At 47.9% G+C, this 15,277-nt stretch overlaps 1 protein-coding gene across 2 annotated transcripts; it reads left to right on the top strand.

Annotated features, from left to right (window-relative positions):
* Window positions 1-5,063: 5,063 nt before the first annotated feature.
* On the top strand, window positions 5,064-13,835 carry LOC143322863 (sushi domain-containing protein 6). Of its 2 annotated transcripts, none has more exons than XM_076734265.1 (5): window positions 5,064-5,250; window positions 9,565-9,671; window positions 10,594-10,797; window positions 12,000-12,144; window positions 12,343-13,835. In XM_076734265.1, exons 2-5 carry the CDS (start codon window positions 9,578-9,580, stop codon window positions 12,671-12,673), a joined length of 774 nt encoding a protein of 257 aa, XP_076590380.1. In that variant the 5' UTR covers window positions 5,064-5,250; window positions 9,565-9,577; the 3' UTR covers window positions 12,674-13,835. The 2 variants fall into 2 exon arrangements, with proteins under 2 accessions (XP_076590380.1, XP_076590379.1); XM_076734264.1 differs by having other exon boundaries at window positions 12,340-13,835.
* Window positions 13,836-15,277: the final 1,442 nt, after the last annotated feature.

Genomic DNA, 15,277 nt, shown 5'->3' with positions numbered 1-15,277 from the left:
CAGAAGCAGTTCTCGTAGTGGGAGTTCAGGGTACGCGAGGCCTTTCCACATCAGCACAGATCACTTCCTGCAAATCACAGTGGATTCCCTTTCAGATACTCTTTGATGATTCCCCTGTTCCAAACATCAGCCCGAGGCCTCAGCGGGCTGAAGGGAACCACAGAGACTGTATGACCCAGGTCTGGTTATTATCCGCCTGCCGCTGCCCTGATGTTCCTCAGGCTGGAACAGGAGGCGCCTCAATCAGCAGCTCTCTGTAGGTTCACGCCGGAACAATGAAAAACAATTTACAAAGAAGGTGACAGTAAAGATAATCCATCCCTCTCAAGGTAATGCAGCACAGAGATGGACATGAGCAAGGCCTGCAGACACATTTTCTTACACTTCAGAAGCGTCTCCTGTCAGGAGTGCTCGCTTTTAGTCTCCACAGAAAGTCAAAACTAAACCGAGGGAGCAGGTTTTTTTTGGATGGCGTAGCACACATGCTGTTCCTGTTGTCGTGTACTTTTCTACGTACGTACAGTACACACTGTATATATATATATATCACACTGCTACACGTGCTGCAGCTGTAGGTGCACTGCGGTTCCTCGTGTGCGAGTGGAGAAACCAAATACTGTGAGCTTGTAGGAGGAGTAGCAGCACAGAGTAGAAGGTCAGGCTGGACGTAGGTTTTCATTCCAGGCTGATAGTTTGTTTTCTAACAGTGTTGATTATTCCAGCAAAGAGCAGTGTGACAGTGAGGCAACGTCACTGTTCTTCTGGCTGTTAATGTTGCGTAGCTTCATTCTTTGAAGAGGTCAGATCACTAAATCTGCCTAACTGCAGCCTTCAGGGGCGCTGTGAGATGACGCTGAGTCCATCAGGCTGCATCTTAAACCTCACTCAAAGTCCTTCCAGGCATCGTCGCCTGGTCCTCTCACAGCTGAACTCTCTGAAACACAGTTAATGTGCTGCGTCAGCGTGAGCAGAGAAGAAGTCGTCTCTGCGTCGTGTTTACGTGCCGAGTGGAGGAGCTTCACAACCAGTTTGTTTTGAGCCTCGCAGGCGGATGCAGGTTAATGGAAAACTGCCACTTCTGTCGTCACAAACATCCACTCAGAAGAAGTTTCTGGAAGGCGTTTTGTACTTTGTCTCCTTGGCAGCTCACCAGACTGCAAGTTTCCAGCTGTGGCAGTTTCTGGATGTGTTTTGTGGTCAAAAGTGGGACACGGCGATGGAGGCCAGGGTTCATGTTTGTGTCATCAGAGACGTGATGACTGTCAGTTTGAGCTGTGATACTTTAAGATTTGACTCCTTTTTTCCTGCCTTCAGAGGTTTCCTCACAGTCCGAATCTCAAATTTGAACACGGATCCCACTTTTTAAATCTTTAAAATCCAGGTTCAGACTGCACATGTTGATTCATCTCTCACTGTGTTTTAAATCGTTCACTTTTAGGTCACTGATGACAGAGCTGGTTGTTTCTTGCTGTACTTTCTGAGGCCTGTGGCAATAGATAAGGATTTCTACTTTTGACTCTGATTTGAAATGATAATATTACAAGAAAAAAGAGAAAGGTTTGATCATGTAGGCTGCTTGGAGGGAAAATGTAAATATGATCAGGTTAATTGGATGACATCGATGTTTTAGCATTTCCATTAAGCCCATTCTGTAGCATACAGCTGCTGTTTTGACCAGTTTGACCGTCCTGCTGGTCCCCAGCGGCTGCTTCAACACGCGCCTGTTTATTCAACTGGTTTCATTTTCATTTCAAATACCGTAAAACCTGAGAGAAGAAGACGCTCACTGGTGAAACCTGGAGCATCAACACTGCTCACTGGCACATAGAAGACAGGCTGCTCGTTTGTTACTGTTCAGATCGTCAGGCCTTCAGCTTTTTCCTCAAAATATCTGGACTTTTTTTTTTCTGTTGTCCCCACCTGCCCTTAGTTCAGGTGTCTCTGGTGTTCCTGTTATGTCTCATCCCACATTTGATCTGTTGTCCTTTGATTATCAATGTGAAAATCCCAAATCTGTTCACGCTGCTGGTGGACTGATGCTCATTAGTTCGACTGTAACTCTGTTTGTATGGAGCAGAGTCAACTGCTGTGTGTGTGTGCGTGTGCGTGCGTGTGTGAATGCATATTCATGAGTTCATGCCTTAATTTACAATCACTACTTGATGGATTATGATTCTGACACTACGGCTGTGGGAGACGGTGAACGGAGACGCTGCGACGCCTCTCGTCTCACACGTCTGAAGCGTCTTTAAGTCGTTTTTATGTGGTTTTTATTCCGAGCGCTGTTCGCATCCGCTGGTCGACGGCTCTCCTTAACATTCCCGACAGTTTGAAATTGCGGACTCGTCTTCAGACTGAGGATTTTTCAGGGTGTGTTTTGTCTCGTGGTTACTGAGTCGGTGCTCTTCTCACCTCAGCTGCAGTTTCTGAAGGAGGTCTGGTCCAAAGGGGTCTTTCAGGAAGCAGGACTGCTGGGCTTCTTTTCCTCCACTGTGTCCCTGCTTCACACCTCAGAGCTTCCTAAAGATTTCCTCATTAGCAGCCAGGGGTCTAGTGCCTTGCTTAGCGGCATCCTGACAGACATTTCTTGGGGTGGGTGGGGGGGTCCTGTGAAGTGAGGAGTCTGGCTTCTTGGGAAAAATCCCTGCAGGACTTTCCACAGTGAACACGACTGAGGTTAGTCAGAAACCAGGACCACTGCGGACCAGCCAGCCTACTCTATGACACACGTGACAGAAAGAAGCAGAAGAACTCACCCTGTCATGGACGCTCGTGGCTCGTCGACTCGCCTCTTGTCTTGTGTAACAGCTGATTTTGTCGATGTGTTCCCGCGGTGACGCGTTTGGTCAGGCGTCAGATTCCAGCGTTCCTGCGCCGTCTTTTGTAAACTTCACTGGTATTGTAAAAACATAGACTTCACTTTGCAAATGTTACTTTTTTTTTTGCAAATACAGATTTTGTAAAAGTCGTCTGTGTGTCTGTTTTCTGTTCCTCTTTGTTCGAAATGTTCTCTGAAGACGTCAGCAGAGCGGCCTCGTTTCAGCCCTAACCCTCATCACACACCATGAAGCTGCAGTGTAACCTGACGGTGGAAAGGACATGTCGTAGCTCAAAGCGGTTCGTTCTCTGTACGGTGGCCCTCTTGGGTCTTTTGTGCTCGGGGTGAAACTACTGAAAATTTCATTTGCATGTTAACAGCTGGATCATATGCATGAATACGTTTACTATGAAACATTTAGCATGTTGGTGTTAAATGTTAGCTTGTATGACAGAAACAGAAACACCAGCGTGGAAGAGAAACGCTTTCTGGGAAAATGTGTATCAGAAGCTCTTTGAATATGAAGGATTAACCCCAAAATCTGCCGATGTAGACTTAGTTATTATTATTCTGTTAGACTGGACAGTTTCCCTGCTTTTCATTGGCTCAGAACCAAACCAATCAGAACAGGAGAGCTGCTTTGTTGAACATAAACCATGAAACAAAACAAGGCCAGAAACCTAAAATACACCATCAGCTGCATATTTCACATTAGAGGCGTTAAAGTTTGAGGAAATGATGCACCGACACTTAATGAACTCTGCTGTGTCTGATGTTGTCACGACGAGGCCTAAAGTGAAAGTCATCCTTCAGCCACCTAACTGACCAATCACATGTCCGATAACGTGCCCACGTGCTGTTGAAGAGCTGCTACTGTAAGGCAGCTGTCGATGGAGCCCGTGAAGAAGCTGTGCTGTATTACAGCAGCAGGCACAGTCAGCACGGTTGTATTTTTAGCACTTCCGTCAAGTCGCCCATCAGTCGAGGAAACCGAGCAGCAGCAGCTCTGCAGGCTGCAGCTCTTCAGCTTTGACTGCAGAGCTCGAAGTGTGGAGCCCTCCAAACAATGCCGGCTGTCACAGACCACAGGACAGCTGTGTGTGTGTGCTCTGTGTGCATGTTCTGATGTGTGTCTGGACCTCACAAAGGCAGACAGTGAGGAAGCACGTCTTTCTTCTTCATTCTCCACCGGCCGATTTAAGAGTTTAGAGTTAAAAGTTTATTTGGGATCAGTTTGCGTTTGTGCACTTTAAAGAACAGGATGGAGGTTTTGTAGTTTGTTGATGTCTTGGAGATAATTGTTCTCTACAGTTGGTACAAATGAAACTAGGCCACTGCTTATGTGGCAGCACAGACAGAGCACGAAACAGAACACAATGCAGGAAGGACAAACGAGCTCCAGCTGAATGTACACTGTTATTATATAGAATGTGAGTGCTGATTATACAAAGTGACTCAGATTTGCATCCATTTTTAGTCAGCGGCATGTCTGTCTGTCTGTCAGTCCAACACGCTGGTCCAGACTGAAATATCTCATCAGTTTTGGATCTACTGTGAAGGACCTGTTTCCATGAAATGTGCAGACGTTCAGATGACCTGAGGCTTGGCTCAGCTGACTTCGGTCATCCCCTGACTTCTCCTGCTGAGGTGGTAGAGAAACTCATGGTTCCCACAGGATGAGCCCTTATGACTGCTGGTCCAGACTTTTCCTCTAGCGCCATCATGAGGTTCAAATCTGTGTTTTCCAGTGAAATGTCTCCTAAACTACTGGATGGATGAACAAGCACTCAGACATGCTGTGATTCAAACAAGTACTTGGTATACAAATATACAGTGTGTATATATATTATTCATACTGCGTTATTCTACTACTACTATTATTATTACTGTATATTATTAGTATTGTTATTATTGGCTTTCATGTTTGCAGGAATCGTGTTTTTATTTTAATGTATTAACTTCTAATATTTATATATATAATATATTTTTATTTTCATGTCGGAACTCGCCACAATTTCCTTTTCCCGAAGAACTATGAGGAGTGTGTGTGTGTGTGTGTGTGTGTGTGTGTGTGTGTGTGTGTGTGTGTGTGTGTGTGTGTGTGTGTGTGTGTGGTGAGAGGTGAGAAAAAGGGAGCGTTTCCAGAAATGACGGAGCCGCGCAGGTGGGCGGTGTTTGGCGGCCGCAGCGGCCAATAGGAAGCCTGGGTGTCGCTGTCAAACACAGCTGATCGATGAGTCAGGCCGAGAGCAGCCGAAAAGCTCCCACTTGTTGCCGAGCAGGAGCAGCGATCATCAGCCGGCGGCCGCGCTCTGATCCTCGGTCTCTCCATCCTCACGTCTGTCGGTAAACGCGTCAGGAAGCTCCGGTGCCGCGTGAAGAGCCGCGTCCGCCCGGGATCACACCGCCGCTGCCTCTGTCACGGCTCTCAGGTGAGACGTTTTTACCGTTTAACCCGCCTGAACGCGTCCACTCAACGGGAGGGGGTGTTCACCTTTACCTGCCGGCGACAGCTGAGCGTCAAAGCTGTGATTAGAACCGATCATGTATCGATAGTTCGTCCTCGCGTGACTGTGTGAACAGCACGAGCGCTGCTTTCTGCCCGTTTGATGAAGAGTTGTTGGTCTTCAGGCAGCCTTGATATTATCTGCTGTTCTGGGCGGTAAACGGAAAGTCGGTGCCTGTTAATTATTGATGCTCCGGCGATAAAAGAGATCAGCCATAAAGGCCTGACAGGCAGCGATCACAGGAGCTTATCTGCTCCTTCATCACATCCTGATGAGGAACAAAGGAGCTCTTAACGTGACGAACCGGGCTGCCACATCCAGACCTGCCTTCCATCAGCTCAACAGTTAATGTCACCCCGAGCTGAAACTGAGTCGATCAGTCAGCGGGCGGACAGAACGATAGTCGACTGTCAGTTCATTGTTTTCTTCCAGAAAAAGACCAACATCCTCTGGTTGAAGCTCCCGATCAGATTAATTGATTAAGTATTCGCAGCAATGATTAAATCTGATTTGAGGTGTGTAAAAAAACACAATGCACACCATAATATACTGTTGGCTTGATATGATGTGTGTTAATGTGGTGTACACTTGGTGTGTAAAAACACATCTGTGTGTGTGTGCGCGCGCGCGTGTCTCCCTTACCTCAAGCGGCACCACTTGACTCACAGATAAGACTGTGGTGCGATGGCTTGTTCTCCATAGCAACACCTGGCTGACTTTAAAGTGCAATTCAATCCAACTTTATTCGTCTCTGGGAGGTTGATGGTACAGCTCGCCGCACACACCGCACACACCGCACACACCGTCACATACACACACAGCAGATAAGAAGAACACGCTAACCTGACGTGTGCAACACGTCTGACTTTATGGCTTAATTAGCCTCCAGCTCAGTTCAACCAGCTTACCTTGAACTGCTGATGGACTCATAAACACATTAGAACAGAGGCTGGCTGGAGTGAGCCCCCCCACCCCACCGCACCCCCCCACACTGTGACCTGCACTGCAGCATCAGCACTTCCACACATGCATTGTGTCCCTGGTTGTTCAGAGCATCACGGACCTCTGATGTGTGAGCTCGCCTCTGCTCTGGCTTCAGATTAGAGCCACTTCTGCCAAATCAGACAGTCAAGAGGAAGTTTTGAAGGTGTGGTCTGACTAAAACATTGTGTTTATGTTGAAATTTGGTTTCCTTCCTCAATGCTGAATGTGTAAAATTAACAACAGCAAAGTTCCCGCAGGTCTTCGTGGTCTCTGGAGGTTTTCAGTGGTCCCTGCAGTGTGAGAGTGATCCACAGGGATCACCTCCAAGGTTCATTAATGGAGGTGTGAGCGAAGTTCAGGTGTCTTAAAGCAGGTCAGAGACGTTTTTAGAGTTCAGGGAAGCATTTAAGGTTAATATTCATCAAAGAGCTGAAACGATTTATCAGTTTGTGGCTTAGTTGATCTTAATTTTACAGCAAAAGCAGTTCTCCAGTTCAAGTATGACATTTTTTCCTTTACATGCTTTTTTCCTCAGGCCTCAGTGGTCACTTTTCCCTGGATGTCACTTATGTTTCAGGGCAGACTCCACACAGGTCTCAGCTCTTTTACCTGCTTCACACGTTCAGAAATCATTTAAAGCAGCAGAGCAGAAAGAGCAGAGTTCAGCTGCTGATCATCCAGGCCGTCAGATGTGGTTCAGTGGGTGAACACGTCTTACTGTCAGCTCGGTGTCACTGAGTCAGAGCAGGCCTGCAGCGGTCACCCCCACGTCTCGTCTCAGAGATCCGGCGACGTGCTTCCTGCACCATGTTTTTTCCTGGGATTTCTCGTTGATGTTTCATCATCATCATCATCATCATCATCATCATGGCTCTTGCTAACGACCCAGCTCTTCCTCTGTTTGTGCCTAACATATTTCTGTTGTGGCTGGAAACACAAAACGCATCACTTCCTGTGTGCCAGACAGTATTTCCAAGAAAGAGCCAGCAGAGTGTTCACGGCGGCAAATGTTGCTTCACGTCACTCACACGACATAATGTGGCGTTTGTTTGGCGCTCTTATCTGAGAGTGTGTACACATAACACGGCTGCCTCCATCGAAGCCTGAATCGCTTCACTTCATTGACCTTTCCTGCATGAAAACAACACGTTCGTTCGTTTGCTTTAGGAAAACGTTGTGAAATCACACCAGTTTTCTGTGCAGCCGCAGCACAGGAGGACCCCCGGACCCCCAAAGTGTGGAGGCGCCTGCAGTGAAACGTGCTGGCAGTCATTTTGCTCTTCATCAACAAAGCAGAGGCAGATTGTGTCGGCTGACGGTGAAATCAGTGACATTCGAAGCTCCAAACAGTGACGTTGAGTCTGATGCATCTCAATGTCTATTCAGACGCTCTCAGTGAGGCCAGGCAGCTATTTCACAGGCTTGTTGCTATGCCAGTTTACAAAAAAGAGAAGAAAGCTTGAACAGCGTGCAGTTACCTCATGAGAAGGAGCCAAATTCATTTAGAAGAAATCTTGTTGTCACAATAATCGTGCAGCCGCCCTGTTTCCAACTTGACAAACATTACAGCAGAAGTTCTAATACCACAGAGGGCCACGATGACTAAGACCTCCCACGCAGACTGTGGTCACATAAGATGGAGCTGTGAATGTGTGTGTGTGTGTGTGTGTGTGTGTGTGTGTGTGTGTGTGTGTGTGTGTGTGTGTGTGTGTGTGTGTGTGTGTGTGTGTGTGTATGTATGTGTGTGTGTGAGAGAGCCCATCTGAGCGTGACTACAGTGCTGAGGCAGGGGGCCCTCCCTCGCCGCTCCAGAGATGACTGGCATCTCTCCTGACATGAAAGCACAAAACACACACTAAAGACACAAAGCACACCTACACACACATCTGCACACACACGGTGGCATTTAGGCTGGCACTGGAACAGAGGTCTGGCTCTGCTGGTACTAGTTCGCTGCAGGAAGTGCGTGTCGGGGACGAGCGTGGTGCAAGTCATCTGGAGAAAGAGCTTGGCTTGTTGTGGTTCCAGCGTGAAGGAAGTTTTGTTGCTGCTCAGCTGCTGCAGATGTGACAGTGTGGTCGATATGGTCACCGTCGAAACAGTGAAGAGTGTGAGGTGACGCTTTCAGTATAGGTCGGCTGAAAGGTTGAAATCAGGACAGGTTCGCAGGTACTGCTGTGAAAGGTTAGATCAGAGATAAGAGGATGAAGCGGAAGCACCGTTCAAGGTCCATTTCACAAGGAAATGAAGTGCTCTTCATTCATTATTATCAATGAATGCACGGTGTGATGCTGTTACACAAAAGTGTCATTTGTCATTTAAAAAGAGCTTCGTTTAAAAAAAAATGCTGCTGAAGTTTTCTGCCACAAAATGGAAAAAAGAAACTTGAAAAACATTTTTAGGAAAAATAACTTCCAATGCAGAGCTGCAGCGATTACTTCATTGATCCCAGGCGTCAAACTGCAGCTCCTCAGATGGCCACTGGAGGCTTTAAAAACGAGTCTATCCCCATAGACCTCCATATTGTGCATGGCTGCTTTGAGTGACAGCTAGCCTCCTCAGCTGCACCCACGCTCCACCTCTTTGCCCCTGAGCTTCACAGTGACTCTTCAGAAACCTGTGGGTGACATCACAGAGATGATGTCCATGTTTCACAGTCAATGATTAATAAACAAAAGTCCCTCTGCGTCAGAAAAGTCAAACAATCATGACATAAAAGCAAGTAGCGGATGCATTTCTGTGACTTACATCAAGGCTCTGTTCTAAGTTTTATGACGTGGACACAGTTTTAAAAGAAATGCTGCAGAAAAGGTGTGTTTGCATGTCAGAGTTCAGAGGTGTTGGAGGTCACACCAGCGGTTCATATCTGAGGAGCTTCATCAGTGCAGCTGCTCGCTGACCGGCAGGGGAAGCCAGCAGAGGTGTGGTTGCACTCGGCAGCTGACAGGTGTGACAGGTTTGCTTTGTCAGTCGTCTGTGGACTAAAGCAAACAGCGACAGGCTGGTTCACAGCTGACGACACACTTCGACTGAAAACACTTTTCTCTCACAGCTGTGGTGTCACTTTTATTTTCAGACTCTTACTGCAGCAGAAACCTTTAACCAGAGCTCCCTGTAGTGAGAGCTGAGACCTCTGCGTGTGTGTGTGTGTGCGTGCGTGCGTGCGTGCGTGCGTGCATGCGTGTGTGTGTGTGTGTGTGTGTGTGTGTGTGTGTCTTCACTGCTTCTCACTCTTCATCTCTGTTGTGTTTTCAGGAACTCTGGTTTGATGTCTGGGTCGGTCCTGTGCCCGTGGCCGTGTGGACGTGTCAGTCTGGTGTGTGGACTCCTCCTCCTGGCCTCCTCGCCGCTCCTCACCACAGGTACGACCCCCCCCCGTTTTCACTGGGATACACCACAGCAGAGAGATACCGAAACCTCAAAACCTTTGTCAGCCACATTTACAGTTTAATTGTAAATTCGACCCAGATAAATGTTCATCAGCGGTTTGATTTTGAGATACTTGCAGGATGCAGCTGCTTTCTGTTCAGCTCAGCATTCAGAGGCTCTTCCTCTTCTCATCGCAGCTCTCCTTCCTCATCGAGCTCACTCTTTTTATTTATATTGTGGTCAAATTAAAGAAGCCAAACTCTTTTTGGGCTGTTCCTCAAACTTGCTGTGACTTTGCCTCCTTCCTGTTTCTGACTGTATGAATTCAGAAAAGCTGAAATTCTAACAGCTTCTGCTCAGACGCCATCAAACCGCTGGAGGAAGATAAACCTTTCATTGAAAACCGACACTTGTCGCGTCGCTTCATTTGCAGAAATTCTAGTGATTTTCCACTCTCAACCTCACACTTGACCTACTCTCAAATGTTGATGTTTGGCGTTGAGGAGCTTGCGGGGGCGGTGAATTCTGCAGACGCAGACTTTTAAGGTGGAAGGTAAAGAAAAAGAGGAAGTGGGTCAGAGTGTTGGCTGCCTGGTGGGTGAAGCTGAGGTGGTGTTTCAACGCAAAGCTTTTCACTGAATGAGCAGCGAGTTGCTGGAAAAGCTCACAGCGTGCAGCACACATTCACATCTACATGCATGTGTAAACACACCGCAGGTATTAAACCAAACGTCCTCACGCCTCGCAGAGGAAATGACCTCCATCTGCTGCTGGTGGAGTCCAAGTAGCTCCAACAAATGCATGTGTGCTACAGAGGAGGGTGAGGCAGAGGAGGCTTCCAGGTGGATGATCCGCCTCCAAAGACCGTCACCTTTTAAAGATCCGCTCTCCTCACCGTGTTTTGTGTTTCCGCAGGCCGACTGACCAATTGCACTCACCCTCTGGTGCCTGAACATGGAGGCTTCCGCTGCGATCCGTCCCCGTGTCGAGGTTTCCCCCAGAAGAGCTCCATCCACTTCTTCTGTGAGCCCGGATACCACATCAGCAACAAGGTGCGCGTGTCCAGGTGTCGCCACGGCAGGTGGCAGCCTCCGATACCTGCCTGCATCCCCATCAAAGGTGAGAGCTCCCAACAAGTCACACGTGTTGGTTTGCTTTCTGCTGAGGTGGTGCTGTGTTGGTGTGATTCACTGGTGCGACAGGCGGCTCGTCTCTTTTTACAAACCGTAAAGGAAATCAGATCCATTCAACGTTTACCCACAACAAAATGTCATCAGTTTCAGTCCCGCCGAGCACAGACAGCAGGTGAGGGGTTCAGGTCCGCCTGGGGCCTCTAACGCTTCAGCTGTCTGCTCTTCAGTCTGGAGTCGAGTCATGTGACCTAAAAAATCCCTTCTTCATTAGTAAACAGATGTTCACAGACGACTCATGACATTTCCCGCAGCGTCACGGCATTCCTGAGCGATTACCTCAATTATCTGTTAATGAGTCATTGCAGCGTTTAGGGCTGATTAGTCACTTCATGAGAGACGCTTCCTTCTTGTTTTGAGCGTTCAGGAAGCAGACGGCGTGCCAACGTTGTGGTCGGGCTGTGGGGATTGATTCCCAGTGGGGTTTCCTGTACTTAAAGCATGTGTCATGGCTGATTCCAGGCGTGAGATGCCGTCTGGCTGTGTGAGTTTTAACTAAACTGCCCCTGAATGAAACTCTGTCCTGTCAGATTTGACTCTAAATGTCACCTTTAATCACTAAATTCAGGAGGTTGTGATGGTTCTGTGCCTCTGAACCAAAGCAGCAGTTTATCTTTTGACCTACTTAACAGAAACACGCAGACGTGCTCAGACTCTGCAGCGAGCAGCTTCACTTTCCTCAGACCAGTTCCGACTTCCTCCGTCGCCATTCACTCAAACACGCAGCGACAGGAAGTCAGAGCGCAGAACGAGGAAGTGGGCGAAGCCACCATAATAACCATTAAACATTTCCTCTGTGTCGACGCTGTCAGAGCCTCACGGAAAGATACCGCCGTATTGTCATGGGCACAGACAAACCACATGACAAAACAAACTTCCTCTTGGAGATGTTGTATTTGATAATCTGTTCCTGTTTAACCTGCTCAGGTACTTTTCCATAGTGGTGGAACACAGGTGATTTTAGACTTCTTCCACAGCTTCAGCTCATTGTCTTCAGGTTATGTTTAGTTCTGCAGTTATTTAATGACCAAATCAATATTTTAAAACATGAACACAAACTAAATGCAAACGCTTCATTATGTAAGAATATGCGATCATCTAAACCTTCTTCTTCCACTTCGTCCTCCTCAGAGGGTCCGAACGTGAACTCTGATGACAGAGTGAATGACTCCATGCCCAGCATGGCCACGACGGCCGTGGGCGTGTCCATCTTCCTGCTCACCACCACTGCCTGCCTGGTCGTCAAGTCCCGCCTCTACCCCTGTCAATCACACAGGTAAAAAGATGATCTCCTGCAGTGATTCCCAGCACAGGGTGCTTACACGGGGGTGGGTGGGGGGGTGGGTACAGCTTCAGATAATGAATGAAGCAGCAAGAAAGCCGAGATGTGCCTGATCAGATGTCAGATTCACCGCTTCACCTGCACAACACACCTGCTTGTTCTACATGAAGTGATCTCTGTGTGTCCCAGCAGCCGCCGCTCCTCAGACCAGCTGGACCTGATGGTGGACGGGCTTCACGTCTCTCTGCCCTCCTATGAGGAGGCGGTGTACGGCAGCTGGGGGCAGCGCCTCCCCGCCTGCTCAGCGCCGGGACCCACGCAGCTCCTATTGGCTCAGGAGGCTCCCAGCTGTCCCCAGTCGTCCCAGTCGGACGGCAGTCACCGCCCCCTCCTGTCCAGCCAAAGCCCTGACAACCCCCCGCCCCCCTACGAGGAGGTCCAGTCCTCACATCCCAGAGACAGGATGAGCGACGGGGACGTCCGACAGCTACGCGTTGCACTTTCAGATGACAAGGACACTTGATTGACAGACTGGGGGCTCGTATGTGACGCACGGCGTGCAGTTGTTTAGCAGTGATTTTGATTGACAGCTGATTGCTGCAGTGCAGTGTTTCCTCTGACTGACAGCAGACGCCGGCGCTGCCTGCACTTTTCCTGGTTGGCTGCAGCTCACCAGCATCAGGACGCTCTGTCCCATCACACCCTCTTCTAGAGGACGCTGATAAGCTCTGATTGGCCGGTTGTTACATCACAAAGACCCGACTGACTGACGAGGACATTTCTAAATGAAGTGCTGATTGTACAGTGTGTCGTATGAATGTGTGTGACAGAGGAGGGAGTTCATGTGCCGGCGGGTGAAAAAAAACAAGCTTGTTTTTACGCCTTTCATTATTTTTTTATAAGAATCTCAGACTTCACTTTAAATATGAAAGTGTGTGTGTGTGTGTGTGTGTGTGTGTGTGTGTGTGTGTGTGTGTGTGTGTGTGTGTGTGTGTGTGTGTGTGTGAGATGAAGGCATGCTGTTACAGCGTCTCTCTGGAGTCTGATTGGACTGTGGCGTTTGATTTGAAGCCAGCGTGCTGCACACACACACACACACACACACACACACACACACACACACACACACACACACACAGTCTGGACCAGCAGCATGTCGTGGTGTAAATTCGTTTGGTGTACAGCAGGTTTTTGGAGACTCGGGGCTCAAACGGCGTCACCGTGTTTCTCCTGCGTCCATTCGGTGGTGAATGGCGTGAAAATGAGCCACACCTGGATGATTTTAAGTGTACAGTGAAAAGATTCTCTCTGTTTGCTGACATGAAATCGTTTCACAGGTATTCCTTCGCCCTGGTGGCATCGGTGCAGACATTTAAGTGCTTTTATACGAATAATGATCCAAATGATTTCACTGCTGAAACACACAAACGCAGACGTCGGACCAAATCAAAGAGCCTGAATCTCAGCAGTGATCAAACATTGAGACGCTCACCTTTCCCGCCTCACCTGGCCGGTTCCCTCTCGCTCTTTGACCTCTGAAGAGCGGCTGACGCCTTCACAGACCTTGAATGTATTTCATGTTTCCTCTCGTGGCGACAGATCTAACTCTGATACGGACTGTAACACGGATTATTTGTACATTGTATTATTGCACAGAATTATATGATGAATAAATGTTGAGACGTTTCCTGGTTTCACGTCCGTCTGTGACTTCGTTGGCGTCAATCTTCATCACCTGCGGTTTGTCAGCCGCAGCGCGTGTGAGGACACACCTGACGTGTTCAGCAGAGGCACAGAAGCAGGTAAAACAATCACTTTATTGCCTAAATGTTTTCAGTTTGGAGATTAAATCACGGTTTAAAATGAACTTTCAGATCTGCTGATAAACCTGTCCCACATGGTCTGATGGACTTTTCCCTCCACACACACCTCAACAACAGCAGCACGAGCCAATAAGGTTAATGATTTTCCTCTTGTGGACAGAAGAAAACATTAAGCAGAGCTCAGTCACTGAACAGGGAAAGTTTCTGAATTTGTGAAACGTTTCTGCTCTGTTCGCCTTCCCTCCATGAACTCAGCTGAAAGTTTCTCCTGGAAGCTTTCAGGAAGCTGCAGTTCAGATATTTTCACATTTTAATGCGACCTGGTATGAATACGAGAAGAAATGTTCAGTTAGCAGAAATCGGTGCAGCCTGCCGCGCTCACATACAGGACGTGTGTATTTGTGAGTTTTCTTAAACGGAATAAACGCACATTAACACTGCGGGAGCGTCAACATCATCACTTCCTGACGAGCTGATCAAACAAGCTGATTTTTTTTGGCACAGCTTTTTGTTGACGTGATAATTCTTTGACTGTTTCACTGCTGAAGATGAACGATGTGGCCTCCTGTCTCTCTTCAGCCGTCCTGTATTCAGTCCAAACGAACCGAAGCATCACCTCCTGTCAGGATGTTTCCATTGAAACAGGACGCGGATTAAAATTTAAATTTCCAGGAAAACGTTGTGAATCATTACGAGGCCTGAACTCTGGGTGAAACCACTGTTTGCTGCAGCGTGACGGTGATTAAGGGTTAACAATCGGACTTCCCGCTGCAGTGTGAATCCTGGGTGTGCAGGAGGAGTTCGACCGCAATGAGAAGTTGGTTTGATGAGTGTGTCGTTAAAAGCAGAAGAGTCGGAGCTGTTTACTGTAAGCAGTCAGCTGTGAGGTTACAGTCAGATGAATGGACGGACGAGGACGAGCCATTGATGGAGACTAAGCACATTCACTCAGATACTCCACAGCAGGACGATGTGGATGCACTTATTTTCATTTCTGCTATTTTCTAATTTCACAACATGTCAGAAAAATCACATTTTTACTCCACTGCGTTCAACACGAGCACGTTTAGTTCTTAAAAACTCTTCAGATGAATATTTTCAATACATTTTACAGATGAAGGTTTGCAAACATTTAGCGGATGAAGCTTCAATTCATCTGTCTGGAGCCCTTTAACTCCAGTGTTTGAGGACATGACGTCACAGACAGGAAGCCACCTCCAGACGCTGAGGACCAGAAGTGACTGAGCCAACATGATGGGCAGGATTACTTCAGTCTGAACCCGAGAGGAAACACGAAGCGAAGC

Source organism: Chaetodon auriga, chromosome 7 (genome assembly GCF_051107435.1).
Source record: "Chaetodon auriga isolate fChaAug3 chromosome 7, fChaAug3.hap1, whole genome shotgun sequence".
Taxonomy (NCBI): Eukaryota; Metazoa; Chordata; class Actinopteri; order Chaetodontiformes; family Chaetodontidae; genus Chaetodon; species Chaetodon auriga.
The sequence above is the reverse complement of the archived record's forward strand: the minus strand, read 5'-3'. Positions and strand labels throughout refer to the sequence as shown.

What these genes read in the sequence shown, in the direction of transcription:
- LOC143322863 (XM_076734264.1), top strand. Translation starts at nt 9,578, where the DNA reads ATGTCTGGGTCGGTCCTGTGCCCGTGGCCGTGTGGACGTGTCAGTCTG. An exon ending in CTCGCCGCTCCTCACCACAG is followed by an intron (nt 9,672 to 10,593) that starts GTACGACCCCCC and finishes GTGTTTCCGCAG; the next exon opens with GCCGACTGACCAATTGCACT. An exon ending in TGCCTGCATCCCCATCAAAG is followed by an intron (nt 10,798 to 11,999) that starts GTGAGAGCTCCC and finishes CGTCCTCCTCAG; the next exon opens with AGGGTCCGAACGTGAACTCT.